The 26,010-nt window shown below is 55.1% G+C and overlaps 2 protein-coding genes across 6 annotated transcripts in view; one reads left to right on the top strand and one right to left on the bottom strand.

Moving 5' to 3' along the window:
* DSCAML1 (DS cell adhesion molecule like 1) overlaps positions 1-19,238 on the top strand; it is a 95,554-nt gene extending 76,316 nt beyond the window's left edge. For both annotated transcript variants that reach the window (XM_063418000.1, XM_063417998.1), the window contains 22 exons: positions 1,467-1,666; positions 1,939-2,035; positions 2,148-2,276; positions 2,664-2,831; positions 2,983-3,053; positions 3,865-4,105; positions 4,994-5,140; positions 5,215-5,370; positions 5,912-6,051; positions 7,195-7,348; positions 7,534-7,651; positions 7,740-7,903; positions 8,085-8,183; positions 9,841-10,029; positions 10,107-10,394; positions 10,481-10,636; positions 10,754-10,784; positions 11,114-11,232; positions 11,363-11,515; positions 11,717-11,911; positions 12,295-12,606; positions 15,490-19,238. In XM_063418000.1, coding sequence (XP_063274070.1) covers positions 1,467-1,666; positions 1,939-2,035; positions 2,148-2,276; positions 2,664-2,831; positions 2,983-3,053; positions 3,865-4,105; positions 4,994-5,140; positions 5,215-5,370; positions 5,912-6,051; positions 7,195-7,348; positions 7,534-7,651; positions 7,740-7,903; positions 8,085-8,183; positions 9,841-10,029; positions 10,107-10,394; positions 10,481-10,636; positions 10,754-10,784; positions 11,114-11,232; positions 11,363-11,515; positions 11,717-11,911; positions 12,295-12,606; positions 15,490-15,947 — 3,785 coding nt within the window. In that variant the 3' untranslated portion in view covers positions 15,948-19,238. The remainder of the gene's footprint in view (positions 1-1,466; positions 1,667-1,938; positions 2,036-2,147; positions 2,277-2,663; positions 2,832-2,982; positions 3,054-3,864; positions 4,106-4,993; positions 5,141-5,214; positions 5,371-5,911; positions 6,052-7,194; positions 7,349-7,533; positions 7,652-7,739; positions 7,904-8,084; positions 8,184-9,840; positions 10,030-10,106; positions 10,395-10,480; positions 10,637-10,753; positions 10,785-11,113; positions 11,233-11,362; positions 11,516-11,716; positions 11,912-12,294; positions 12,607-15,489) is intronic.
* Positions 19,239-22,718: 3,480 nt separating this feature from the next.
* CEP164 (centrosomal protein 164) overlaps positions 22,719-26,010 on the bottom strand; it is a 28,480-nt gene continuing 25,188 nt past the window's right edge. For all 4 annotated transcript variants that reach the window (XM_063418004.1, XM_063418005.1, XM_063418001.1 and 1 more), the window contains 4 exons: positions 25,894-25,960; positions 25,531-25,647; positions 24,586-24,688; positions 22,719-23,422 (listed from right to left, as the gene is read on the bottom strand). In XM_063418004.1, coding sequence (XP_063274074.1) covers positions 24,589-24,688; positions 25,531-25,647; positions 25,894-25,960 — 284 coding nt within the window. In that variant the 3' untranslated portion in view covers positions 22,719-23,422; positions 24,586-24,588. The remainder of the gene's footprint in view (positions 23,423-24,585; positions 24,689-25,530; positions 25,648-25,893; positions 25,961-26,010) is intronic.

Raw genomic sequence — 26,010 nt, 5'->3', positions numbered from 1 at the left:
GCCTGGGCTGAACGGGGGCTGAGTGCAGGGAGCACATCCCCAGTGTCCCTGTCTGCCAAATTCCAGGGGGGTCCCTCAAAGGTTTTCCATGGCAGGAACAGGGGACTGTGGGCAGGAGCCTGGCAAGGCCTGGCTTTGTGCCAGGACTGGGTGCTGAGCCCCTCCTTGTGCTGTGCTGTGTGGTCAGCCCTGCTTTGGGGCAAGTGCAAGAGTCCCTGGCTGTCCCTGTGCTCTGTCCTCACCCCAATGGGACACGGGGCTGGGACAGTCCTGCCTCTGTCCTGGTGTGCCCCTGACCTGGGGCTGAGGCAGGCAGAGGTGTCAGAGCACGGGCAGGCAGCTGGGGATGGGACAGGGCAGAGTTAGGAGAAGTCTTGGGCTGCTTTCTGTAACCCTTGGTGCCCCAGGCTGCACTGCCACAACATCCCTGCTCTTTGCCATCCCCTGCCAGCTCGGGGGTGCCGTGCTCCCCTTGGGGCAGGATTATCACACGGGCACCAGGCTGGGCACTGCACTGTCCTGCACCCTGCAAACTCCAGCAGCTCAGGAGGAAAGGTTTCCTTCGCTGTTAATTGAATTACATTGCCACAGAAAGCCGAGGAGTCGTAGCTCATTAGAGCCTCTTGTGTCCCATTAGAACAGTGTGTGTTGCCTTTGCGGATTGTCATTATCATACATTACTGCAGGACTCAGCACTGCTGTTTGTTTATGCATTACATTTTTTTCTGCTTACCCAGCCTGCCCTCGGTCCCCCAGCCTGTTCCTCCTGTGTGGTGCCTGCCACAGCCAGCCCACTGCATGGCACTGGGGTGGCACAGAGGGCTTGGCTCTTGGAACAGGGAAGAGCCAGACCAGGGATCAGTACAGCATCCTCAGAGCACGGATCAGCCATCCCCATCTGTGCTGCACCCACTGCTCAGCACCTCTGGGCTCTGCACCCCAGCCAGGTGGTGACCACAGCACAGGGTGTCCCCACTGGCCCCGTTTGCATATTGGGGTGGCTATGAAAAAAAAAATCATCTCTGGCATCTGCAATGCAAAGGCGGCCTTGCTGATGGGAAATCACACTCTGTATTCTGCCCAGGTTTATACGAGTGAATTATGCAAATCCGTGATGGAAAACATTCTTCCTCTCATCCTCGGGAGTGTAAAACCTTAGTCAATAATTCATACCCGCACGTCTCAGACTGGAGGCTTTCTCTTCATTATAGTGTGCACTTGGTTATTTGTCTTTCACGTTTTATTGTCTACCCCGGTGTAATGCTATGCATTATAAAATTTATCTGCTTCATTATTTTATGATCCTGAGCTGTATAATGCAGCGAGACGGTTCCGCTTCGGGCTGCGGGGCCTCTCGGTGAGAGCCGCATGCGCCGTGTCCTCGCTGGGTCCGTGGGCTCCGCGGGGCAGCCACAGGTGGCACCTGCCCGTCCCCTGGGCACAGGTGACACTTTGCCTCCCCGCAGTCCCAGCCATGATCACCTCCCACCCCAACACCACCATCGCCATCAAGGGCCAGACCAAGGAGCTGAACTGCACGGCGCGGGGCGAGCGGCCCATCATCATCCGCTGGGAGAAGGGGGACACCGTCATCGACCCCGACCGCAACATGCGCTACGCCATCACCACCAAGGACAACGGCGACGAGGTCATCTCCACCCTCAAGGTGAGGCCTGGGGGTGCCAGCATCTCGCTGGGTGCTGGAGAGAAGAAGGAAAGGTGTGGGGAGGGCATGGTGGTCCCCAGAGGGTGTCACAGAGCCTGGCACTGCGCTGGGCTCTGTGACTAGCAAAGCTGTGCCCAGAGGGGTGTTAGGAGAGCCATGGGGGGATTGCAGCTCCAGTGAGCGGCGCTGTGGTGGGAGCAGCCAGTGATGGCAGGGGACAGTTCTGGGGGCAGCTCAGCCTGAACTGGCTCCTCTCCCCGGAACACTGGCAGCTGAAACCAGCCGACCGTGGGGACTCCGTCTTCTTCTCCTGTCACGCCATCAACTCCTACGGCGAGGACAGAGGCTTGATCCAGCTCACTGTCCAAGGTATTCCATCCCCCCTGCGTGAGCCCTGCCGTGCAAAGCCTCGTTGAGAGGGTTCCCCTGCTCCTGGGGGCCTTCTCTGCCTGCGTCCCTAACCTACCTGCGTGTCCCCAAGAGCCCCCTGACCCGCCCGAGCTGGAGATCCGTGAGGTGAAAGCCCGGAGTATGAATTTGCGATGGACGCAGCGGTTCGACGGCAACAGCATCATCACCGGGTTCGATATCGAGTACAAGAACAAGTCAGGTAGGTGACAGCGATGTCCCCTCCCCGTGCCACAGCGGGGCTGGGGGCTGGCCTGCTCAGGCAGGTGTGGAACTGCCCCACCGGTGCCTCTGAGGGAATACTCTGCATCCCGCTTGCTTTGATGAAGAAAGGAGAGAGCGGCATTAATAAAATATGGTAATTTCCATTGGATGGGAGCATTTGAAAGGGAATATTAAAAGAGACAATATTTGCAAAAAGTTGAACCCCAACGCACAACAGCGAGAGAGGGAACCAGCACCTCTCCAGGGGTGTGAAAGCTGGAGGTGCCTGGGGACCTCACCTGCCTGAGCACAGCCCCCTCAGCCCTGCGGACCCGGGACAGGATTCAGCCTCTGACCCTTCTGCCTTGCTCTGCTGCTCTTCCAGATTCCTGGGATTTTAAGCAGTCTACACGCAACATCTCCCCGACCATCAACCAGGCCAACATCGTGGACCTGCACCCCGCCTCGGTGTACAGCATCCGCATGTACTCCTTCAACAAGATCGGGCGCAGCGAGCCCAGCAAGGAGCTCACCATCAGCACCGAGGAAGCAGGTGCTGCTCTGGGCTGGTGGGCAACGGGGGCACGGGGGCTGCAGCCTGGGGGGAAGCTGGCTGAGGAACAGCTCTCCTCAAGCCAGGGGTTTTCCTGGTGAGGAGCTGCTGAACCTTCTCAATGTGCTCTTCTGTGTTTGTCTCTCGGCAGCTCCCGATGGCCCCCCGATGGATGTCACCTTGCAGCCGATCACGTCCCAGAGCATCCAGGTCACGTGGAAGGTGAGGCTGGGATGCTGTGTGGGTTTTCTTTGGTTATGGGGCCTTGGCCGAATGCTGTCCCAGCTTGTCCTGAGACCCAGCAAGTCATCAGTGTTACAAGAATCAGGAAAAATTCCCCAGGAAAAAGGAAAACCTGGTGGCTGGGCAAGCAGCTCACCTTATTGCTCAGGGCTCTTATCAATCATGTTTTACAACAAGCTCATTATCTCACAGGGTGTCCATGTGGGACCAAGGGGCAGAGAGGATAAATATGTAAAAACTGAGGTGCTGGCTTGCAAAGTGTTTGAGCAGAGATCAATAAAACTTAGAATCGGATTTATTTTTCCAAAGCTGCCTAATGAAAAATAAAATTGATTATAAAGTTAGGACTTGGGAATGAACTGCTAAGTCAATAAATTTAGGGTTTCAGCTTCCCCCCCTCCTCCCCTTAAGCACTGAAAAACAAATTAATGAAAAGTAAGATTCACTTGAAAGATAAGTCACTTCGTTTTAGGAGTATTTCAGCAAGATGGATCGCTCTGGCATTGTAACATAAATTTGCAATCAACCCTATTGATTTCTTAATGCTTCAGAGAAATATTGTTAAGATTGATCTCGTTCTGGCCTCTCAGGCTGCCAGACTTGGGATTTCTCCTGCTCTAGCTGGGGACTGGTGCTGTCCAGGCAGCGCTTTCCTCTCTGATGGCTCTGAGGACCTGCTGGGCCTTTTTTATCACTATTTTGCCACTCAATGAAAAGTGGGGAGGGAAAACAACTCTGTGAGCCTCCAATCCCTGTGACACTGCTCCGTCCTGCTGTCCTTGCCCCTCAGGCTCCGAAGAAGGAGCTGCAGAACGGGGTGATCCGCGGCTACCAGATCGGCTACCGGGAGAACAGCCCGGGCAGCAACGGGCAGTACAGCATCGTGGAGATGAAGGCCACGGGGGACAGCGAGGTTTACACCCTGGACAACCTCAAGAAGTTTGCGCAGTACGGGGTGGTGGTGCAGGCCTTCAACCGCGCGGGCACGGGGCCCTCGTCCAGCGAGATCAACGCCACCACGCTGGAGGATGGTGAGGATGGCCCAGTGACCAAACCAGGCACCCTGGTCCCCAGGTCACCCAGGGGACACTCAGCTGATCCCCATCCCATCACGGTGGTTGTGTGCACCCTCACGCTCCCTGGGAAGGAACTGGGAGCACAGGGGTACCAGGACACCTGTGGCACTGGGTTTGTGGCACTGCTAAAGGGTGCAAGGTGGATTTTGGCACTCCTGGAGTGCCAGGCAGGTTTCCATCTGGGACACGGTCACCGATGGCCTCGGTCGTTTTATAAACAAAGAGGAAAAAGTTTTGCAATGCGTTTGCTCAGCAGTTTTTCATACTTAATTAAGGCTCTCGTTAGCCTGTCAAACCGCGATCGTTTCCTGGCTGCATTAGCACTCCTCCCGGGGTATTCAAGGGCCCCTGTTTTAGCAATAGTGTCTTTTCCATAATTATATTACCTTCATTTTGTTCAAACGGACTATCTGTATTAGTTTATTATACTCTGTCCCTAATTACATGGTGCTTATATTTTTGCACCTAAGTAATATGAAACAATAATCATTTTCAAAGAGGATCGTTACAGTGATGTATTATCATTTAAATGCTCATAAAAATTAGAGTTACCTCTTGCGGGGCAATGGGATCTAATTACCTCGCATCCAGCCAGCTCTCCCACTCTCCCCTCGCTGGGAAGCATCCTCCCTGTCACCACCAGCACAGGGCTCACACCCACCTCACTGGCCCAGGAGAAGGAAAACTGCATGGAGGCAGTGCACTGCTGGGCAGGACTGGCTGAGGGCTTCCAGCAGCACAGCGGGGTCCGTGTGGGTGCAGTCAGCCTGGCTGTGTGGGACACGGCTCCTCCAGCCTGGCACTTCTGCCCTCCTGCTGATTGTCCTCCTCATCCCTCCCCAGTTCCCAGCCAGCCCCCCGAGAACGTGCGGGCCATCTCCATCACCTCGGACGTGGCCGTGATCTCCTGGTCGGAGCCCCCGCGCAGCACCCTCAACGGGGTGCTCAAGGGCTACCGGGTCATCTTCTGGTCCCTCTACATGGACGGAGGTGAGCACAGGTGGGGGGCAGGTGACACGGGGGACGCGGGGGGCTCAGGGGCTGACAGGGCCTGTGTGCCGCAGAGTGGGGCGAGATGCAGAACATCACGACCACGCGGGAGCGAGTGGAGCTGCGGGGCATGGAGAAGTTCACCAACTACAGCGTGCAGGTGCTGGCCTACACCCAGGCGGGGGACGGCGTCCGCAGCAGCGTGCTCTACATCCAGACCAAGGAGGACAGTAAGTGGCTCTGCCTCCTGCTAGCACCGAAGGGCTGGAGCGGCTGCCGGGGCACGGGGGAAACCCCCCGTGTACAGCCACGGGCAGGGCATTTCCCTTTTCCTTTTTTTCCTTTTCCTTAAGTGCGGATATTTAAATATTTACACCCCGCCTGCCCTACTTTAATGCCATTAGCTCGCTAGCAGAGCATCCCTGGGCCTGTGTCCTAGGAAGCGCCAGATGCTGGGAGGGAGGCGCAGCTGGGCAGGGTACGGCTGACAGATTAAGGAGATGGCCATTAAAAGCCAATCATGATTTCTAAAGCAGAGCTTGGGCTGCAATTAACCCTCCTGCCTCTGGCTCACATGGGGACCAGAGCCACCCGTGGAGAGGAGTCCTGCAGGCAGACCTGTCCCTGCCTGTGTGTGACACCACCAGTGCAGCTGCTTCCCAGGGTGTGGTTGGGATGCCAGCCCCACAGCAGGATGCTGCCCCACCTCCCAGCTGGGCAGAGACCCTGGAGACCTCCTGGCACCACCTCTGCCATGCTCTCCCTCCTCAGTTCCAGGTCCCCCAGCTGGGATCAAGGCTGTGCCATCCTCTGCCAGCAGCGTGGTGGTGTCCTGGCTGCCGCCAGCCAAGCCCAACGGGATCATTCGGAAGTACACCATCTTCTGCTCCAGCCCCGGCTCGGGGCAGCCGGTACGTGGTGTAAATGGGGCTGGCAATCACCACAGTGTGCCAGGGAACGCTGAGCTGGCCAAGCAGGAATGGGAGGGAGAGCTGATGTCAGGCAGCAGCCGCAGCAAAGACCTCTTGGGGTGAGCTGCGGAATTGTCCAAGGGCATCCGTGGGCACTGTGCACCAGGGAATGGTCCCATCGTCTCCCTGTTCCCGTCCTCTGGCATCTGCTCTGCTCAGCGCTTGCTCCAGAGGGGGAAACATGCCAGCAGATGACCAAAAATGAAACAGAAATCCAACCTGGCCTCATCCCTCCTTGGTGAGGGAGAGGTTGATGGGAGGTCTGCAGACTAGTGCTTATCAAAAGCTCCTTCTCAAACTCATTTCACTATCTGAGCCTCTGGTTTCCAGGGCAACATAATCTTTTCATCAAAGCAACTGGTAAAACCGCTGGGATCCGATATTGTTTTCTTGGCATCTTGTCAAAACTGTCATTTGGGTAAAAAAAAAAAATTATGTATACTATACAATATTCATATAGGTGTGTCTGCTTTGGGGTACACTCACATCCATGTCCCTTCAAGGGCACGCGTGTGAACACACGGGTACCTGCCAAGTCATGTTTAATACACCCATCCTGTGCCACGGGGCTCGTGGAGCCCCATCCCTGCCTGGTGCTGGCGTGGTGGCACGGCCGGGTGCTGTGCCAGCCAATTCTGCCCCTCGTGGCGTGCTTGGGGCAGGGTGGCTTTGTCCCCGCCGTGCTGGGGACTGTCCCCGGTGTTGCACACAGCCAGCCCCGTCCGCAGGGCCACCGCAGTCGCTGCGGGCGATGCGGTGACCCCCGTGGGTTTTGGGGACCCCTCGGCCTCTCGCTGTGACCGCAGAGGGGTTGGGCCAGCCCGGCCGGGGCTGCCTCCAGGCTGGCCCCGCTGCAGCTCGGCGGGTGCCAGGGCAGCGTCCTTCCCCGGGAACGAGGATGCCGGCGCGGCCATCTGCTCCTCCAGCCCGGCTCCCTGGAGGAATCACGACACCAGCCGGCTCTCCCCGGCACTGAGGGATGCGAGCGGAGCTGAGCGCTGCTGCTCGGGATAAACGCGGAGCACCGCGGGGGCTGGGGGGGGTCTGACAGAAACTTCACCTTCTCCCGTGTGCCCTCCGCAGGCTCCCAGCGAGTACGAGACCAGCCCGGACCAGCTCTTCTACCGCATCGCCCACCTGAACCGGGGGCAGCAGTACCTGCTCTGGGTGGCCGCCGTCACCTCCGCCGGCCGCGGCAACATCAGCGAGAAGGTCACGATCGAGCCTGCGGGCAAAGGTACGGGGGGCTGCCAGCCCGGGGGCACGCCCGCTGCTCTGCCCTGCCCCATGGCCCGCAGGAAGCCACGCCTCGGTGACCCCAGGGCAGAGGAGGGGCAGCACAGGGGTCCCGGGTCTCCCTACACCTCGGGGGGCCCGCACACGGAGCCTGCCCCCCAGGCTGACCTCCTCCTTGCCCCCAAGCCCCCGCCAAGATCATCTCCTTCGGAGGCACCGTCACCACGCCGTGGATGAAGGACGTGAGGCTGCCGTGCAACTCGGTCGGGGAGCCGGTCCCTGCCATTAAGTGGACCAAGGACAGGTATGGAGGGGCTGCCAGGCGTGCTGGGGGCCGGGGCCAGCCCTGGCGGTGGCACACATGGCTGATGTGCCCCCTGCCCTCCCGGCAGCGAGGACTCTGCCATCCCGGTGACGGTGGACGGCCACCGCCTGATCCAGGCCAACGGGACGCTGGTGCTGCGCTCGGTGAAAGCCGAGGACTCCGGCTACTACACCTGCACTGCCACCAACACCTGGGGCTTTGACACCATCATCATCAACCTGCTGGTGCAAGGTGAGGGTTCCCCCCGCGTGTCTGCCCGGCACGGACACGCCCCGTCCCCACTGACCAGTGCCCGGGGTCTGCCCTGCACCAGGGGCTCCTGCTGAGCGCCTGTGTTCTTGCCACTTTTGGGGGGCACGGTTTGGGGCACCCTGCCTGTGTGAGGTGCTCATGAGCTTTCCCTCCTCCCCAGTGCCCCCGGACCAGCCCCGCCTGACCGTCTCCAAAACCTCGGCATCGTCCATCACGCTGGCCTGGATCCCTGGGGACAACGGGGGCAGCTCCATCCGAGGTAGGGCTGCTGTGAGTGATGGGGCTGGCACCAGCAGCTCATCCCAGAACAATGAGTGGTTCCATTCTTATGGAACAGGTTTTCAGGCACTCTGTGCCACATTTTTGCATCTGCACCTCGGTTTTCCCCTCTCCAAAATGCCTCAAAAATGCTTCAGAATAAGGTTGATGCCTCTGAGCTTTTAGGAGGGGCTGCCAGCCCTCATGAGGGGTTTCTCAGGTGTTTTGGGCAAGCTGCAGAGTCTGAGGTAGCTAAGGAAGGGCACATCACTGGGTGCTAAGGTGGTGGTGGCCAGGGCCAGCCCCAGTGCTGCTCCGTGTCTCCTGGCATTGGTGCCACTCTGAACCCACCAGAGCAGGAGTTGTCCCACATCTCTGACAGGCTGGGGGCTTTGGGAGGGCTCCAGGAGCATCCCAGCTTTCCCAAGTCTCCTTTCTGCTCTGATTCATCTCATGAATTATAGGTTGAAACAGCTGCGTGCAGAGGGGGGAGCGGGGAGCTAGGAAGGAGACCTCGCTTACAATTAATTAAAAGCATGAAAGTAATTACAAGGAAATCTCCCCAGCCAGCAGCCTTTCACTCCAGCGGACTCTGTTGATAAATTTGGTTATAATTGGATTAGAAATATTAAAAACACACCGCATGTACAAAATAAATAAATAAGCAGTGGCAGGCAGCAGGGTGGGTGGTGTGGGGGTGTCAGGGCTGGTGTGGATGCTGCTGGGAATCACGTGCCCATGGCCTTGGGAAGGTCCTGGTGTCACCATCCACAGGGAATCCTTGGCAGTGGGAAGGTGTGAGAAGTGTCCCCACTGCTCTGCCTGAACTGGAGCTGGGTGTTCACAGAGCTCCTTCACGTGAACCCTCTGGCACTGCCACAGTGGTACCACGGTGGTGTTGGCACAGGGGCCGTCCTGCCAGCTCTGCCTCGTGCAGCTCATTATGCACACAGCAAGGCAGGAAGCCTACTCTTCCCTGCTATTTTTATTTGAGAATTGGCTAAATATCCTGCAAAAATAGCCAAACCTATCAGTGCACCAGGCAAGTTTGGTTGGCACGGCCGGGGCAGCAGGGATGGGCTGTCCTGAGATGCCCCGATGCCCCTGGGGCTGTCCCTGTGTCCCTGTGCTCCCCAGGGAAGCCCAGACCCGCCGTCTCCAGGCACCTTGTCGATGGCAGCGTAACAGGTTTCCTCATCTAGGACACAGTGTGCTTCCTAATACTCTTCATCACGGGAGAGGAGGCGGTGTGCAATGACAGAAGCAACTTCCCTGCAGCCTCCCGAGGGAGCTGCTTAATTCCGGCTTTCCCTTTATAGCCTCGCACCAGTCAATCACAGCGTGCATTCCCATGTGGAAATGAGCAGCGGGGCCATCCTGGGGCTGCTGGGGCAGGCGAGGTGTGACCAGGGGCACTGGCAGAGCTCTCAGGAGGTTCTGGGTGTGCCCACGGTCCCCTTGTCGGTGGCTTCTGCCTGGCTCTGTGCAGTGGGCAGAGCAGGCAGTTCCCACCACCGCTCCTGAGCGTGGAGTAGTGCAGGAATTGGGGTGTGCGGGGTGCCCTGGCACTGCAAGGCTGTGCTGGGCTTGGCCAGCCACAGCCACAGACCCTTCCCCTCTCCAGTGCACCCAGAGGTGACCCCCTCCTGCTCCCACAGGCTTCGTGCTCCAGTACTCGGTGGACAACAGCGAGGAGTGGAAGGACGTGTTCATCAGCTCCTCCGAGCGCTCCTTCAAGCTGGAGAGCCTCAAGTGTGGCACGTGGTACAAGGTGAAGCTGGCGGCCAAGAACAGCGTCGGCGCCGGCCGCATCAGCGAGATCATCGAGGCCAAGACCCACGGCAGAGGTGAGCCCGGCCTGCCCCTGCCCCACCGCGGGACACGGGGGTGCCCTCCCGCCCTCCTGACAGCTCCTGTCCCGCAGAGCCCTCCTTCAGCAAGGACCAGCACCTCTTCACCCACATCAACTCCACGCACGCCAGGCTGAACCTGCAGGGCTGGAGCAGCGGGGGCTGCCCCATCACGGCCATCGTGCTGGAGTACCGGCCCAAGGGCAACTGGGTGTGGCAGAGCCTGCGCACCAACAGCTCCAGCGAGGTGTTCCTGACCGAGCTGCGCGAGGCCACCTGGTACGAGCTGCGCATGAAGGCCTGCAACAGCGCCGGCTGCGGCAACGAGACCACGCAGTTCGCCACGCTCGACTACGACGGCAGTGAGTGGGGACACGGGCGGGGGGAAATGTCACCAAACCCAGGGTCCCACCGCGCTGAGTGCCCACCCGCCCACGCTCTGCCCTAGGCACCATCCCCCCGATCAAGTCCGCCCAAGGGGAAGGTGATGATGTGAAGAAGCTCTTTACCATCGCCTGCCCCGTGATCCTGGCCACACTGGGAGTGGCCCTGCTCTTCATCATCCGCAAGAAGAGGAAGGAGAAGCGGCTGAAGAGGCTGAGAGGTGAGATGGGGTTCAGGGGCACAGCACAGGACCCCGGATTGTGTTCCTGGACTGCCTCATTGTGCCCTAAACTGCTCCCTCACAAAAAACTTCTTGGTTTTTGTGTCTCCTGCACAGATGCGAAGAGTTTGGCAGAAATGCTGATCAGGTGAGTCTCGTGTCTGCCTGTGGCTGGGGCTGGGTGGGCAGGCAGGGGAATCGGCGGTGCTGGGGGTGGTTGTGGCTGTTTTTAAGCCCAGGTACAGCCCTCACTCAGTTTCAGACCTCACACTCACACTTGTGAAGGTTGTGGCATTGCAGCCCAGTGCTTGTGGCTGCTCCTGCCTGCCCGAGGGTCCCAGCACCCGCACTGGAGCTGCCTGGGCAGAGCTGAGCCCCGGGTGGGCTGGCTGGTGGCGATCCCCAGCCCGTGCCAGGCTGGAGCCGCCGGGGCTCTGTCCGGTAATGGGCGGGCCTGCGTCCCCTCTCACCTCACAGCAAGAATAACCGCAGCTTTGACACGCCGGTGAAGGGGCCCCCGCAGGGCCCCCGCCTGCACATCGACATCCCGCGGGTGCAGCTCCTCATCGAGGACAAGGAGGGCATCAAGCAGCTGGGTAAGCACAGGCAAAGCCCCCATCCCCTGCTGCCCCGGAGTGCTGGCACCCCATGAATGGACTCAGTGTGGGCCAGCAGGTGCCCACGGTGCCTGGCCAGAGAGGTCTGAGCTCCAGCTCCCTCCCGCAGGGGATGACAAAGCCACGATCCCGGTGACGGACACGGAGTTCAGCCAGGCCGTGAACCCCCAGAGCTTCTGCACGGGCGTCTCTCTGCATCACCCAGCCCTGATCCAGAACACGGGGCCCCTCATCGACATGTCCGACATCCGCCCCGGCACCAGTGAGTCTGTGAGGCCGGGCTGGCTGTGCTGGGGGTGGTGCACACGGGGCAGGAGTGGGGAAACTCTCCTCCAGCACTGGCTGTGCCCAAAAGCAGCTGCTGGGAAGGCAGAAGGGGTAGGCAGTGCCCCAGGGAGGGGGGACAGCATCCTGTGGAAGGGTGAAAGGGACCTACAGTGACTTTGGCCCCTTTGTGCTGCAGACCCCGTGTCGAGGAAGAGCGTGAAGTCTGCGCACAGCACCCGCAACCGGTACTCCAGCCAGTGGACACTCACCAAGTGCCAGGCGTCCACCCCCGCGCGGACCCTCACCTCGGACTGGAGGACAGTGGGCTCCCAGCACGGCATCACGGTCACCGAGAGTGACAGCTACAGCGCCAGCCTCTCGCAGGACACAGGTATGCAGGGCCACAGCCTCCCTGGCACCGCTGCTGGCAGGAATTTGCTGCTTTGGGGTGCACAGAGACCCCAAACTGTGACTTCAGGGTGACTCCAGAACTTATCCGTGGGATTGTGGAACCACGACTCGGTGGCTCTGAGCAGCCAGGGCCAGATGGGGACAGATAGAATCATTAAAAAACAAAATGGTTTGGGTTGGAAGGAACCTTATTACTCATTTTGTTCCATCCTTCCACTAGACTGAGTTACTCCATGTCCCATCCACCTAGAAGGTGGCCAGGTGTATCCCAGCAGGGCCGGCCTGGGCATTCCCACGGCGTGGAAGAAGGCATTCCCGTGCCAGGGAGAACGGGCAGGTAGGTGACACATCCTCTCCCCACAGACAAGGGCCGGAACAGCATGGTGTCCACGGAGAGCGCCTCGTCCACCTACGAGGAGCTGGCGCGCGCCTACGAGCACGCCAAGCTGGAGGAGCAGCTGCAGCACGCCAAGTTCGAGATCACCGAGTGCTTCATTTCCGACAGCTCCTCGGACCAGATGACCACGGGCACCACGGACAACGCCGACAGCATGACCTCCATGAGCACCCCGTCCGAGCCCGGCATCTGCCGCTTCACCGCCTCCCCGCCCAAGCCCCAGGACAGCGAGCGGGGCAAGGGCGTGGCCGTGCCCATCCCACACCGCGCCAGCAAGAGTAGGTTCACACGGGCTCTGTGGGGCTCCTGCCTGGCCCAGAGCTTCCCAAAATCCTTAAGAGCCCTTCCCAGTCCCGTATTCCTCAGCATTCTTGGTGTTTCTCCCCATGACGTAATGTTCTTTCTCCGTTCCCTAACGTTGTTCCCCATTTCTCGGTATTTTGTCCTTTCCTTGGTGTTCCATCCATTCCTTGGTATTCCACCCAATCTTTGGTATGTTTTTTTCCCACTTCCTTGGTATTTCTCCCCATTCTTTAGTATTCCTTCCCAGAGTAAGGAAGTATGTATTTTTTCCTCTATATTTTACTGTTCCTTCCTATTTTTCAGTGTTCCTTCCTATTTGTTAGCATTCCTTACTCTTCTTTCCACACACCTTGATATTTCCCCATGATTTTTAATTATCCTTTCCCATTTTTCAGTATCCCTGGCTACTCTTTACAGTTCCTTCCCATTCTTTAGGATTCCTTCCTCTTTGTTAGCATTCCTCACTGTTCTTTCCTCATTCCTTGGTATTTTTCATGACTTTTTTATTATTATTGTTATTCTTTTCCATTCTTTAGTGTTCCATCCCATTTTTCAGTATCCCTGGCTATTCCTTACTCTTCCTTCCCCTTCCTTAGTGTTCATTGCCATTTTTTAATATCTATCAGTATTCCTTGGTATTCCTCAGTATTTCTTCCCTATCCTTAGTGTTAGAACCCTGAAAATCTCTCACCCCCACGAGTTTTATTACCTCAAAATAGAACAAGACCTAGAAGATATTTAGAAAATACATAGACGGGAATTGATAGTTAATATATTTACTGATTATCTAACACACAATATAATGGGATCATCTTTCTCAGAAATTAGACCACATATTTTTATGGCGTAGTTTAAGTAACACAGAGTGTGTTCGGTATAACATGATTGTAACCTTAAAAAAATGGAATTTACAGAACCTATTATAAACCATATGAGATTTAAAACAATAGTGCTATATTAACACAAATATAACACCTGTAAGGGACAATGTAATAATGCAGGGCCTTATATACATATAAATATGTACAAATATATATATTTATGTATAAATATATATTTGATACATTTATATATATAATTATATATTTTAATATACATATATACATATATACATATATACACTTATTTAAAATATATTTATTCACATTTTTGGTATTCTTCATATAGATTTTTTTAATATTTATATACAAATTTCTATATTTTATATAGCAATTTCTATACTTCCATATAAAAATTTCTACATTTATATATAGGTTTATGTATACTTATATGTAAACTTTTATGTATTTATATAGAGATTTATCTATATATCTATATAGATTTTTTATATTTTAGCATAAAATATTATATGTATTTATATAGAGATGTATGTACATTTATATATATAAAGTTATTTTTAATGTAAAAATTTAAATATATATATACACACATAACCGTAACTCCTTAAATTAAGGTAATAACATATATAATCCCACATACATGTGCTGTATCCTATATTAACACCACAGATCCTGCAATACATTCCCTCCACATCCTGCAAAGAGAGGAACGTGCCCTTACAGGACACACTGCACAATATATACAATTAAAGGAGGAATGCTCTGGGGCTAGAGCTGTTATATATTGCAAATATAAAAGGCAAACTAATAACTGGGTTTTACATCTATGGACATATAAATCCTTAAATTAAGGCCCTACAGCTGGAGGTGATGCTGTAGAACACAAAGGGAGCAGTGTAATAGAACAGAAATAAAACCCTATAACACCAATAACAGCCAATATAACAACACCGGGTCTTATCCATACATAGACATAAACCCCTTAAATTAGGGCACTAACTATAGATGATGCCATAACACAACACAGCAGAGTCTGACATTTATGGCAGCACAGCCACTCACCTTGGCAGAGTAAAGCCGGCTGTAGGACACACCACATCCCACTGCTGGTGCTGGCACGGGCGGGGCACAGAGGCCAAGGAACAATTCCCACTGGACTTTCCAGAACAGGATCTGTGCCTGTCATGTGTGCACGTCACTTTATCATATCATTATCAATGATATCATGACTATTATAATACTGCATTACCCTGTACGTTCAGTATTCCATCACATTATAATATTTATCACTGTACATTTAGCATTATGTAATTAACACTATTACATCATGATACAGTACAGGACATTGTGAACAGCGCTGAACGCTAGAGCTTGACGCATCCCAGGCGTTGCGTGGGACAATTTTGGTGTGACGATGTGACACGTTCTTTATAGCACAACGTGTTCTCCATGGCACAAGCAGGACCTGTTCTGTGTAGCACAACACATCCTCTCTCAATGGAACAATGTTCTCTGTAGCCCAACGCATTTTCCATAGCACAGGTTCTCCATAGCCCAACGCATTTTCCATAGCACAGGTTCTCTGTAGCCAAACGCATTTTCCATAGCACAGGTTCTCCATAGCCCAACGCATTTTCCATAGCACAGGTTCTCTGTAGCCAAACGCATTTTCCATAGCACAGGTTCTCCATAGCCCAACGCATTCTCTGTAGCACAGGTTCTCCATAGCCCAACGCATTCTCTGTAGGACAGGTTCTCCATAGCCCAACGCATTTTCCATAGCACAGGTTCTCCATAGCGCAACGCATTTTCCATAGCACAGGTTCTCTGTAGCCAAACGCATTTTCCATAGCACAGGTTCTCCATAGCCCAACGCATTTTCCATAGCACAGGTTCTCTGTAGCCCAACGTGTTTTCAGTAGCCCAATGTGCTCTCTGTCGCCCATCGCCAACATGTCAAGAGGGTGAGGGTCAGGAGGGTCCCTCCAGAGCCTTACCTGCCTGCTCTTCCCTCGGCAGGTGACTACTGCAACCTCCCGCTGTACGTCAAGTCGGAGGCCTTCTTCCGCAAGCCCGACGCGCACGAGCCGTGCCCGGTGGTGCCACCGCGGGAAGCCTCCATCCGCAACCTGGCCCGGGCGTACCACGCGCAGGCCCGGCACATGACGCTGGAGCCCGGCGCCAAGCCCCTGGGGCTGCCTCCCCCAGCCTCCGCCGCAACCACCTTACCTCAGAGGACTCTCCCCATGCCCGGCCCGGCCGGCCCCGCACCCGCGCCCGCCGCCAGCGCCGCCCCGGCTCCCCCCGTGGCCGCCGAGCCCCCCGTGGCCGCCGCGGCCGCCGCCGAGGCGCGGGTGCCCACGCACTCCAAAGTGGGGGGCTCCAGGGACTCACTGCTGGAGATGAGCACGTCGGGGGTAGGCAGGTCTCAAAAACAGGGTGCCGGAGCCTACTCCAAGTCCTACACGCTGGTGTAGGGCCGCCGCCGGATGCTGCTCGTTTCCCCACGCCGTTTATATTAAATTAACAAACTTGTACATAACGGACTCTTTTGTATAAATGAAGCTATTTTCTTCTTCTCCGAACAGAAAAAGAAACCAGGGCACAAAGAATTTGATGTTACAGATTTAAAAATATAATATATATGTAAACATATATATATATTTCACATCATTTTGAAAGGGGCACAAGGAAAGACTCAGCGACTTTTTTTTTTTTTTCTCTCCCTGATCTTGTCGGTGGTTTTAAAAAAAGGAACGTCTCCGAGACATTGCATGCTATTTTACTGTTCTGAAAACAGCAGGAGTTGCTTCAATTTGCAAATGCTTATGTGTTAATACCTTTTTCTATGAAAAAAAACCCAGCGCTGTGTGCAATAAAGGTTATGTTTATACACGGGGCGTTTGTGAAGTGAGCAGGGAATTAGGCAGAGCAGGGTTGGGGCAGGAAGATGGAGAGGGACAGCCCAGGGCAGCCAAAGTGAAAAAATACCAAGACAAGGGGTTAAATATTAAAGAATAATAAGGTATGTACTCACCTGCAGAGCTGAGGGGCAGGAGGAAGGTCCTGGAAGGAACTGGAGCAGGGTCCGGGGAATGGTTCCATGGAGCAGGACAGACCAGCCAAGGCCAGACTGTGCCACAGCACTGAGAGCAGCACCAAGTCCAGCTCCAGCCCAGGACAAACCATGGTGCCAAACAGGAGTCCTGGTCCAGCTTGTCCAGAGGAGTGAACGGCTGCCCAAACCCTCGAGAGGCACAGCACAGCTCTGGCAGCTCACGGTGAGTGCAGGGTGGCTCCAGCATCGGATCCAGCATCCAGCAACTCCTCCGAGCAGGATCTTCTTCCCTGGGATTGTCACAGCCCTGCCTGGGAGCAGGAGAAGGAGCACGGCTGTCCCTGGTCACAGCTGGAACGTGTCACGGTGAATCCAGCACAGCCTGAGCCCGGTCAATCCAGCACAGAGCAACGCTCGAGGTGTCTCTGCCTCCCTGAACTGTGGTGGATCGTGGCTCAGGCACTGCACAGGTGCCACAGGACATGGGGCAGCCCAGAGAACCACAGTGAGACCCAGCACCACCTCACCCTTGAATTTGTTCTTATTCTCCCCTTAGTTTTCACCACCAGCCACACCAATATCAGACCAAAGAAATGCAGATTCTACTTCCCCCCTTTCATACAAAGTTTGAAAGCAAGAGCACTTGAAGCCCCAGAGCTGCCAGCCCTCCTTACCTGCTCCAAGGACAAAAAATAGCTCAGGCCATTATTAACTCTTCTTTTAGTTACTCAAAGCAGAACTTCACCTTTTTGAGGAGCTTCTGGTGCTATCTGAGGTCTAATGAAATAACTGCTCTTTCATTTCCTTTTTTCCTGTAATTTATAAGCTCAAGTTTTCATTACTTTCCCATCCACGCTTGCTACCAACTGGTTCCAGCACTTTCCTTACAAACAGATACATTTCCTATTTTAGCTCAAAGCAGTTGGAGTATTACACACACATTTGTACCATTCTCTTTTTTTTTTTTTTTTTTCTCTTGACAGGGTTTAATTCATCAGCTATAATCAAGCACTGCAGAGGTCATTTTTTCAACCTCTCTCTCCTTGATTTTTTTTTTTTTTAATTACAGTACCCAAATTAAAATGACATGCAAATACAGTGATGTTACTGCAGCTTCCACGTGCAGCTCTGCAGTGCCCTTCCCAGCCTGCTGGCACACTGGTCAGCACATCCTCCTTTGCCATCTGGTTCTTCCTAACTAAGGTAACTCCTGGAATCCTGCAGAGCTGGAAGCGCCTTGGCCAGAGCCTGGCAGCTGCTCACCTCTGGGGCTTGAGAAACAAGCTGCCAGGACAATTTCTTGTGCCCATTTTTTATATTTTTTGGCCATTATTCAGGTCCCACTCAGAGCCAACCTCTGTCAAGGAACATCCCGTATGGAGAGGGGCACCCTTCCCAGCCAGGCTGGTGGGGAGGCATCAGAGCAAATAACATTTATAAACCATTATATAATAGAGGTTTTAAAGAAAACCAAGTGCCCAGCCCTTACACCAGGATCACAGCCAGGCAGCACCTCCAAAATACCAACCCCAGGCTTAGAATAGAAATAGAAGGGGAAAATAGAATTAAAAATAGAAGAGGCAAGAAAAGGCAAGCGTGTTCAGCTGTGACAGTAAGCAGATTAGCAAGATAAAAAGAGGAACAGATTAACAGAGATTAATACAACTTTATTGGAATTGGCTAGTACAGATTTCCTTCTACATCCCAGCAAGGACTCCCCCTTCCCTTCCCCAGCGGGCACAAGCCCTGGCCTTGCACACTTTAACCCAGCACAAGTTTCCAGCACTCCCCCGTGAGCCCCCTGCTCTCAGGGAGCCCCCTGCCCTTCAGCACAGCAGGATGTGAAGGAGAACAGCCCACTCAGGCCATGCCAGCCCAGCTCTGCCCTCCCACAGCAGAGAAGAGGCCACCGAGCTCAGAAATGCACCAGGAGACCCGGCCAGGGGCTGGGTGGGCTCCAAGGCCAACAGCAGCATCACCAGGGGTCAGCCTCAGGACAGTCCCACCCAGAGCCTGCTTTTTCCCCAAGAAAAGGTAAGACCAGCTCCCAGCTCACCTCCTGCTCCCCTCACAGCCTGCAGCACATTCCCTTGGCAGTGTCCCACTCCAGGCTGGCCCCTGGGCACCGCAGAGCAGGGGACAAAGGCAGAGTCCAGCCCTCACCAGTTTCCACCCCGCTCCGGAGGCAGAGTGGAGGCAAGGGGAGGCTCCTGGGGTGGAACAAGCCCCAGGTGGGCAGTGAGCAGCCTGCACAAGCAGCCCCTGCTGTGCAGGACCCCCTCCCACCCACACAGCTGCTGGGGCTCACAGCCCCACCCAAGGGTGGCCGAGGCTCCCAAATGTGCTGTCACCCCTGTGCCCTGTCCCCAACAGCCCCAGAGCAGCTGTACCCTGCCCCACACAGTGACGCTGGCTGGGGAAGGACTGAGCAGGACAGAGAACTCCCTGTGAGCACCAACACGAGGGCAGAGAACCTACAGCTGCAGCAGGAGCTACGTATGGGGGCAGGTTCAGTCACCACGGCCCCAAAGATGTCTCTGGGGTACAGAACAGACGAAGAGGAGGGACAGTGCAGGCCACAGGTGGCTGCTGTGGCTACTTCTTCTCCTGCTTCTGCTGCTGGTACCTCCTGAAGTGGGTCTGGATGGTGATGGCTGCCCTCTCAGAAGGGTCAGTGACCTTGCTGTCCTTGCTGGCATCAGGGGTCGCGTCACCTGGGGGGCAACAGAACATCCCAGTGAGCACAGAGAGTGCCAGCAGCCTCCTCCAGGGAGCAGGGCAGGGCTCTGGCATCACCCCCACGGGGTCAGTGTCCTCCCCACTCCTCAGACAGGACAGCTGTCCTTGCTGCAGAGCTCACAGCGTGAAACCACAGCTCCACCGGCTCACAGGGACATCTCCAGGGCAGGAGGAGCAGGGAACGGGAGGCAAAGCCAAGCCCAGCCTCCCTGGCAGTGCTAAGCCCTCTATTTACACAGCTCCACTCCCTGAAGGCCGCAGCTTCCCCACGTTTAATCACCACGTATGATGCTCGCTTACTTTCGCACACACAAATAAGATTAGAAAAAAAGCCCGGCCCCACGCAGCAATAAAGCTCTCACGCTGACAAATGGGAGCCCTCCCCACTCCCACTTAATGTGGCATTAGGGGAGTATTGTGAAATTCAACAGGAACTGCATCAAAGCCACTCAGCAGTGCTCCTCTAAGCCAGTGTGTCACTGCTAAGCACCCCCCGAGCAGCCATCAGCAATCCTGGGGCCAGATGCTGCTCTATAAACTCACCACTGCCACCTGAACCCCTTTCCCTTCGCTGCCTAAAAGAAACTGCAGAGTAAAAAGGTAAATAAAAGGAGGGGGTGGGCTCCCCCCTGCCCTGCTCAACAAGACACTGCCAGCTGTGAATGCTGCCCAAGGGCAGAGGCTGAGGACTCCTGGCACTGCTGGGCACAGGACGGGTGAGCCCTGGCAGTGCAGCTCTGCCACAAACTCACCTGGCATCCCAGACCTGCACCTATTTGCAGTGAAAGCCCCAGCCCAGCTCCAGGCTGGGCAGAGCTCCTGGGCCGTGAGGAGGGATGGCACCCTCAGCCCCCTCACCCGTTATCCGCTTGGATATTCTATCTGAGAATAGAACGGCTCAAATCCTCTTTGCTGAGCACTGCAGAGCCTTGGACACAGGACCGAGGAGAGGAGGGGGGTGAATTCCAGGTGGTTTTCCCAGGACAAGGGGAAAGGAGCTGTTTTTTGGGATAGCAAGGGTCCCATAAAGGTTTCCTGGAAGAGGGGAGCAGGGGTGTGCACAGACACAGTGTGGGGTTGTACGTTCAGCCCTGCAGCACTGGGACCTTCACTGCCTGATGCTACACATGTTAACAAATATCTCATCATCAAATACCCCTTCATAATATCACAGAGAGATTTATGGAAGGAGAGAGGCCAGGAAGGATGCAGATACTGCAATTCCTGCTCTTCTGCTGCATGCAGCCATGAGTTCCACTCATTACCTGTATTGATTGGGGTTTTTTACTGCCTCCCTGACTGCTCCACACTCACCTTTCTCTCCAGAAAGCGAGTAGATGCTGTTGTGCCGGGAGTTCCTGCCTCTCTAGAAAGATAGAGAAATAAAATAAAAGTTAGTTTTATCCCAGGCAGTGAGGGCAGTCCCTTTCAGGCCAGCCAAGAACCTTTCTATTCTTCACTCCCTTTAAGAAATTGGAACATGCTCAGTGTTGTTCCCTTAAAGAGTACTGATTAATTAATCTGCATTTATGAAAAGACCTCCAAGGAGAGGCAGGAAATAGCTTTGCATCCAAACTCAGAGCTGTGAGATCCTCCAGTCCATGGATGGATGTTGGCACAGGCTATCCTCACTGGATCTGCATCTCAAACCAGTAAGGAGACCATGAGCCTGCAGCTCCTGGGACACCAGCTCTTCCAGGGGATATTTCCATTTCTAAAAATAAGCTTGAATTTGTCTGCAAATACCTCTCCAACATTTCCCAGCTCACCCTGCCCTCCCAGCATTACATTTCCCTCTTGCCTACACCTCCTGGCACTGCCAGCTGCCCTCACCTCGCTGTCCTGGCACTGCCAGCTGCCCTCACCTCGCTGCCCTGGCACTGCCAGCTGCCCTCACCTCGCTGTCCAGCCCTCACCTCGCTGCCCTGGCACTGCCAGCTGCCCTCACCTCGCTGCCCTGGCACTGCCAGCTGCCCTCACCTCACTGTCCCGGCTGGTGCGGCGGCTCTGGGACACGCACTGGATCTGCCAGGGCAGGGGCTGGTACACCAGGTAAGGCAGGGGCTCCTCCCGGAACAGGTTGGTCCCCAGCTGCACACAGGGGAGGTTTTTCAGCAGGGAAGAGACAGGAGAGGAACAGAGAGAGCTGCTGAGCCACAATCATCACCGGAGATCACAACCCTTCCCTGCCGCTCACTGTGGCAACACCGACCCCCCCAGAGCCCCCAGCCCCCTGCCCGGGGTGCTTTGGGAGGCACAGAAGCTGTTCCTAGCAGGAATTTGGGAGAGAACAGCAGCAATAAATGTTCCCTGCTGCCCGGACTCACCTGTCTGACCGCCCTCACCACGAAGAACAGCGCTGTCATCAGGGTGCCCAGCATGGCCAGGCTGTGCCCGGGCAGCCTCAGCTGTACCAGCAGCACGTCAGGGTCTCCAAACAGCCAGCACTGAGATGTCCCTGCTCGGGCAGGCAGAGGCCAAGCCCCTTAAGGAGCTTACAGCCCCTGCTCAGCTTGGTGGAGTAATCAGGCCCTGCCCTTTTGCTCTTCTAATCACAGTTTCTCCAGCAGACACAGAGCTGGCATTCCAGGAAAGGCAAATCCTCTGGCAGGGAGCACAGCCCAGCCTGGGGACACGCCTGCTCCCTGGGGACCCACCCCAGCAGGGTCACAGCACACCCAGGGGGATCCCACACTCCTGCTGGCCCCTGGGATGTCTCAGAACCACCCTGAAGTGCTCGGGGTAGGAGGCTCGTCCCCAGCACTGCCTGCCTGGACAGCGTGTGCTGCCACCAGAGCTCCTCTAGCAGCTCTCATGCAGCTCTCCAGAGGGCAAAGACACACCAGTGCAGCCCAGGAGCAGCAAGAACCAGGGCAAAAAAAGCCTGGTGGTGGTTTGGTTTCTTTTTAAGGACAGAACTAGCAGCCCCCACTTGTGCACAAGCAGCTGATGCACACCCTGCTCCCCCCGAGCCTCTGCAGCCCCTCCAGCGCCCACAGGCTGCTGGCAGGAACAAGCAGGGGATGGGAACAAGTCATGGGAAGAGAAGATCATGTCACCAACCCTCCCTAACTCCTGGTGAGAGCGTTACTCAGCACCCAGCACGCTGCTGGGGCAATTCCTGGCTGCTCCCACCCCATGGGAAATCAGCAGCCGCAGCCAATCTACAGCGAGACATTTTTCACAGATGCCAGGCTGCCAGAGCCTTGTTTTCATTCTGTACTTTTGGTTTTCAGCTTTCTTCTCTCTGCCTCTGCATTTGCTACCCTGTCCAGATACTTAAAAGGATAATGGCAACAAAGCCACAGCGAGCTTAAGTGGTCTTGGGAACTGCCAGAAATGACCTTGACAAGACAGAACATGAGAGAGCCCAGAGACAAGGGGAGATGTGAGAGGTAAGAACAGCTGGATATCCCTCTACAACAAAACAGAGTGACAACCACCACCATCGTACAAAACAGGCTCATGTTGATTTAATTTATACAAAACCAGATACAGCTGCTGTCCCAGGTTTTAACAGGAAAAAGGAGCATGTTTCAAACCAAGTTATTGTTAAAAAACCTGGCATTTCCCTGCACTGCTAATGCATGCTTCTCCCAAAACACAGAATGGACTCAGTGATATGGCTTTGGCCACAGCAATCACAACTGTGGGGTCCCTTCTAAAGTCCCTGACTGGAAGGATTGCCATGTGTCCTCTGAGTGTTCAGTAAACTAAAAGCAAAATCCCTACAGGAGGGGGTTTGTGCCCTCCAACAGCAGATGGGATACCCGTGTTCTGATCCCTCCTTTCCTAGGAAGGAATAAGGCTGGTCGAATAATTACAAAAACTCTAGAAAAACAGCAAACAAAAATAAAATACATACATTCTTCAGAGTTTTAAAATGATGTTCATCAAAAATATATTTCTATTTGCATGTAAACATCCCCGTGCCAGGCTGATGGGTGTGCCAGCACCCTGCAGCCAGGGAGCAGAGCAGGGGGGCTCTGCCTCCCCCACCCAGGGGCTCACACAGCACGGGGGGTGTGAGGCAGCAGCTCCACAGCCTCCCCCAGCAGCTGTCTCAGGAGAGGGGCTTTGAAGATGCTTTCTCACAGATGGGCTCCCTTGAAGTGCAGCGTCCTCGTCAGCCAGAGCGGGCCGGAGCCTCGGCAGCTTTTTAAAGCATAAAATATTTACAGTCAGCTCGGAGGAAACACAAAGACAACCAAATACCACGTTCCCATAAAGGCTGACTCCTCTCTGCTGGGTAGAGTGAAACCCCTCCCAGTTCCAGGCATCCCAGCAGGCTGGGACACCCTCTGGATGGGGCCTTTCCAGAGGAACGTCACAGCACCTGCTGAGCCAAGCCAGGAGCAAAGGCAGGAGCAAAGCCAGGAGCCACCATGTCACGGCTGAGGTCCAGGAGCTGCCCATCCCAGCTCCTCAGCCCCTCTCCCGTCCTCCCACAGCCCTGCTCTGGCAGGATCCCTGCGGAGCTGCTGCAGGAGCAGCAGGACCAGGCTCCAGGATTTGTGGCAGGGGCTCCCCAGGGCATGGAAAGAGATCCCAGCTGCTGAGCTGGGCTCTGGATCCCTCTCCCCAGGGCACGGAAGGGCGCAGGTGGGGCTGTCTCAGCACCCACAGGAGCTGCTCAGCCGTGCCTGCCCCAGCCCCTCCCTCCATCCCTGCTCCCGCTGCCACCGGCACATCCGTGACAGGGGACAGGGCTGCAGCAGCTGCTCTCCTGCACAGCTCTGGCCAGCCTGGGGTGAGAGGAGCAGGGAGGGCTTGTCCAGATCTGCCACTCTTGGCTCAGTTCCTATTGCTTCCACCCCAAACAAGCAGAACATTCCCCAAGAGCCATGAGGTGCCGTTCCCTGATTCCATCCCCAGGCTCCGCAGCCATTCTGCTGCTCCCGCCTGCCAGAGGCCACCTGGCACGGCCCACCTGCCTCCAAGCATTTGCTGGGCACCAGGGCAGGCTCATTTCCTGACACATTTCTCCAGCAGAGCCTCAACTGGATTCACATCCTCCCCCTTGACCAGTTACTCAAAGTCCTCCGTGATTCACAGCTCTGCCTCGCCATCGCTGGAATACTAATGAGGGAAATGTTGATTTATTGAAGCCCTGGTATGTCACCGCTGGATTAAACAGTCTATAAAGTATATTTGGACACATTACAGGATTAGAAGAATCCACCTGGGAAGTTCTCTTCCTCCTTCCTCCACTCTCTTGCAAAAACACCCAGTTTCAAGGACGTGGCACACACACAGTGCCAGGGTGAGCCCCACCAAACCCCAGCCCATCACAGGGACACTGCACACAAACATCCCACCTTTCAGTAGTGGTACACCTTGATCTCTCTGTTTTCATCCAGGCCCAGCTGCAGGAGGCTGGGGCTGCTGCCTGGGGGCTTCTGTGCCCGTGGGGAGAGAGGTCTGAGAGCTGGGTGAAGGAAAAGCCTGGCTTACAGCAGGGATTAGCACAGACAGGACAGGTACCAGGTACTGAGCCAGCCCAGGGCACACAGGCTGCACTCAGCCTGCTGCAGCCCAGTCAAGTGGAATTAGAGGGGGATTAGGGAATTCAGAGGCAAACCATGCTCAGGACAGCCCTGAGGCCACGGGGATTTGCTGCTCATATCAGTGTACACTGAGCAGGCACCACGAGCCCCAGCACACAGCCTGGGAGCATCCCTGCCCACAGCACTGAGGTCTTGCTCTCTGGATCCAGCCCCATGCCACAGGATTCCTCAAAACAGAGCTGGAGAGAGCTCTGGGGGCAGCCCAGCCCTCCCTGCCCACCATGTGCCCTCCCACACATCTCCAGGTGCCCTCACCTCCCCCCAGGCTGCTCAGCAGGGCCCGCCCATGGCCAAGGGCTTCACCCACAGCACCAGAAGCAGCCCTGCAAAGCCAGACCCCTTCTGGCCTGCCCCATCCTCAATTCTGCACTATTTGGTCCATATTTCTAAACCCTCCCATTCCCAGCTCAAACTGCTCCTTTACAGCTGAGCAGCATCACTAAAGAGCATCACAACACAGGCAGGGAAAGGAAGGGAAGCCTCCTCAGTCAAGCACAGCCCAGGGAGCAGCACACAGATCACTCCTGCTCCATCTGCTCGACACCACGTTCCTCTGCAGAACCAGGCACTGGAACAGAGGCCAAGGCCTCGAAATTGCTGCTCAATCCTTCATTTCACACCCCTCCTGCCACCCTCCTCCTACCTCTGCAGGAAGCAGGAATGCAATTAAAGACCAGAGCCCCAGGTAAAAGATACAGTTTGGAATCCTTCTTGAAGTCTTTCAGCCATTTCTTGTTGCTCTCAATCATCCCCTCAATATTCTTCTTCTCCGGCTCGCTGAACTTGGAGTGCTGGAAGAGCCGGATTTGTTCACTGTGGCAGTGAGAGAGAGAAAGGGTAAGTAGGGAAAAGAAGAGGTCTGGGAAGAAATTATCCCAGAGATGAGAAAGTGATGGGCTGCTGAAGAAAAAACCACCTCCTCTAATACATGTACTGATAATTTACCTTTTCTCCTTCATAGTTCAGAGTAATTATCAAATTGTTATCTACTAGTTACGTGCCAAATGACCCAATAATCACTACAGAGAAACAACAGCAGCTCAAGGAAAAGGCCCTTACTCTGCAGGGGCATATCCCAGCCTGCTGACCAGAGGCCCAGGACTCCCACTGAGCGATGAGAAGCCACCTGCAAAACAGACATTGAACACAGACCCCACAAAATCCACGGAGCTGGCT

Source organism: Prinia subflava, chromosome 22, assembly GCF_021018805.1.
Source record: "Prinia subflava isolate CZ2003 ecotype Zambia chromosome 22, Cam_Psub_1.2, whole genome shotgun sequence".
NCBI classification, from domain to species: domain Eukaryota; kingdom Metazoa; phylum Chordata; class Aves; order Passeriformes; family Cisticolidae; genus Prinia; species Prinia subflava.
This window is presented reverse-complemented; position numbering and strand designations above follow the sequence as displayed.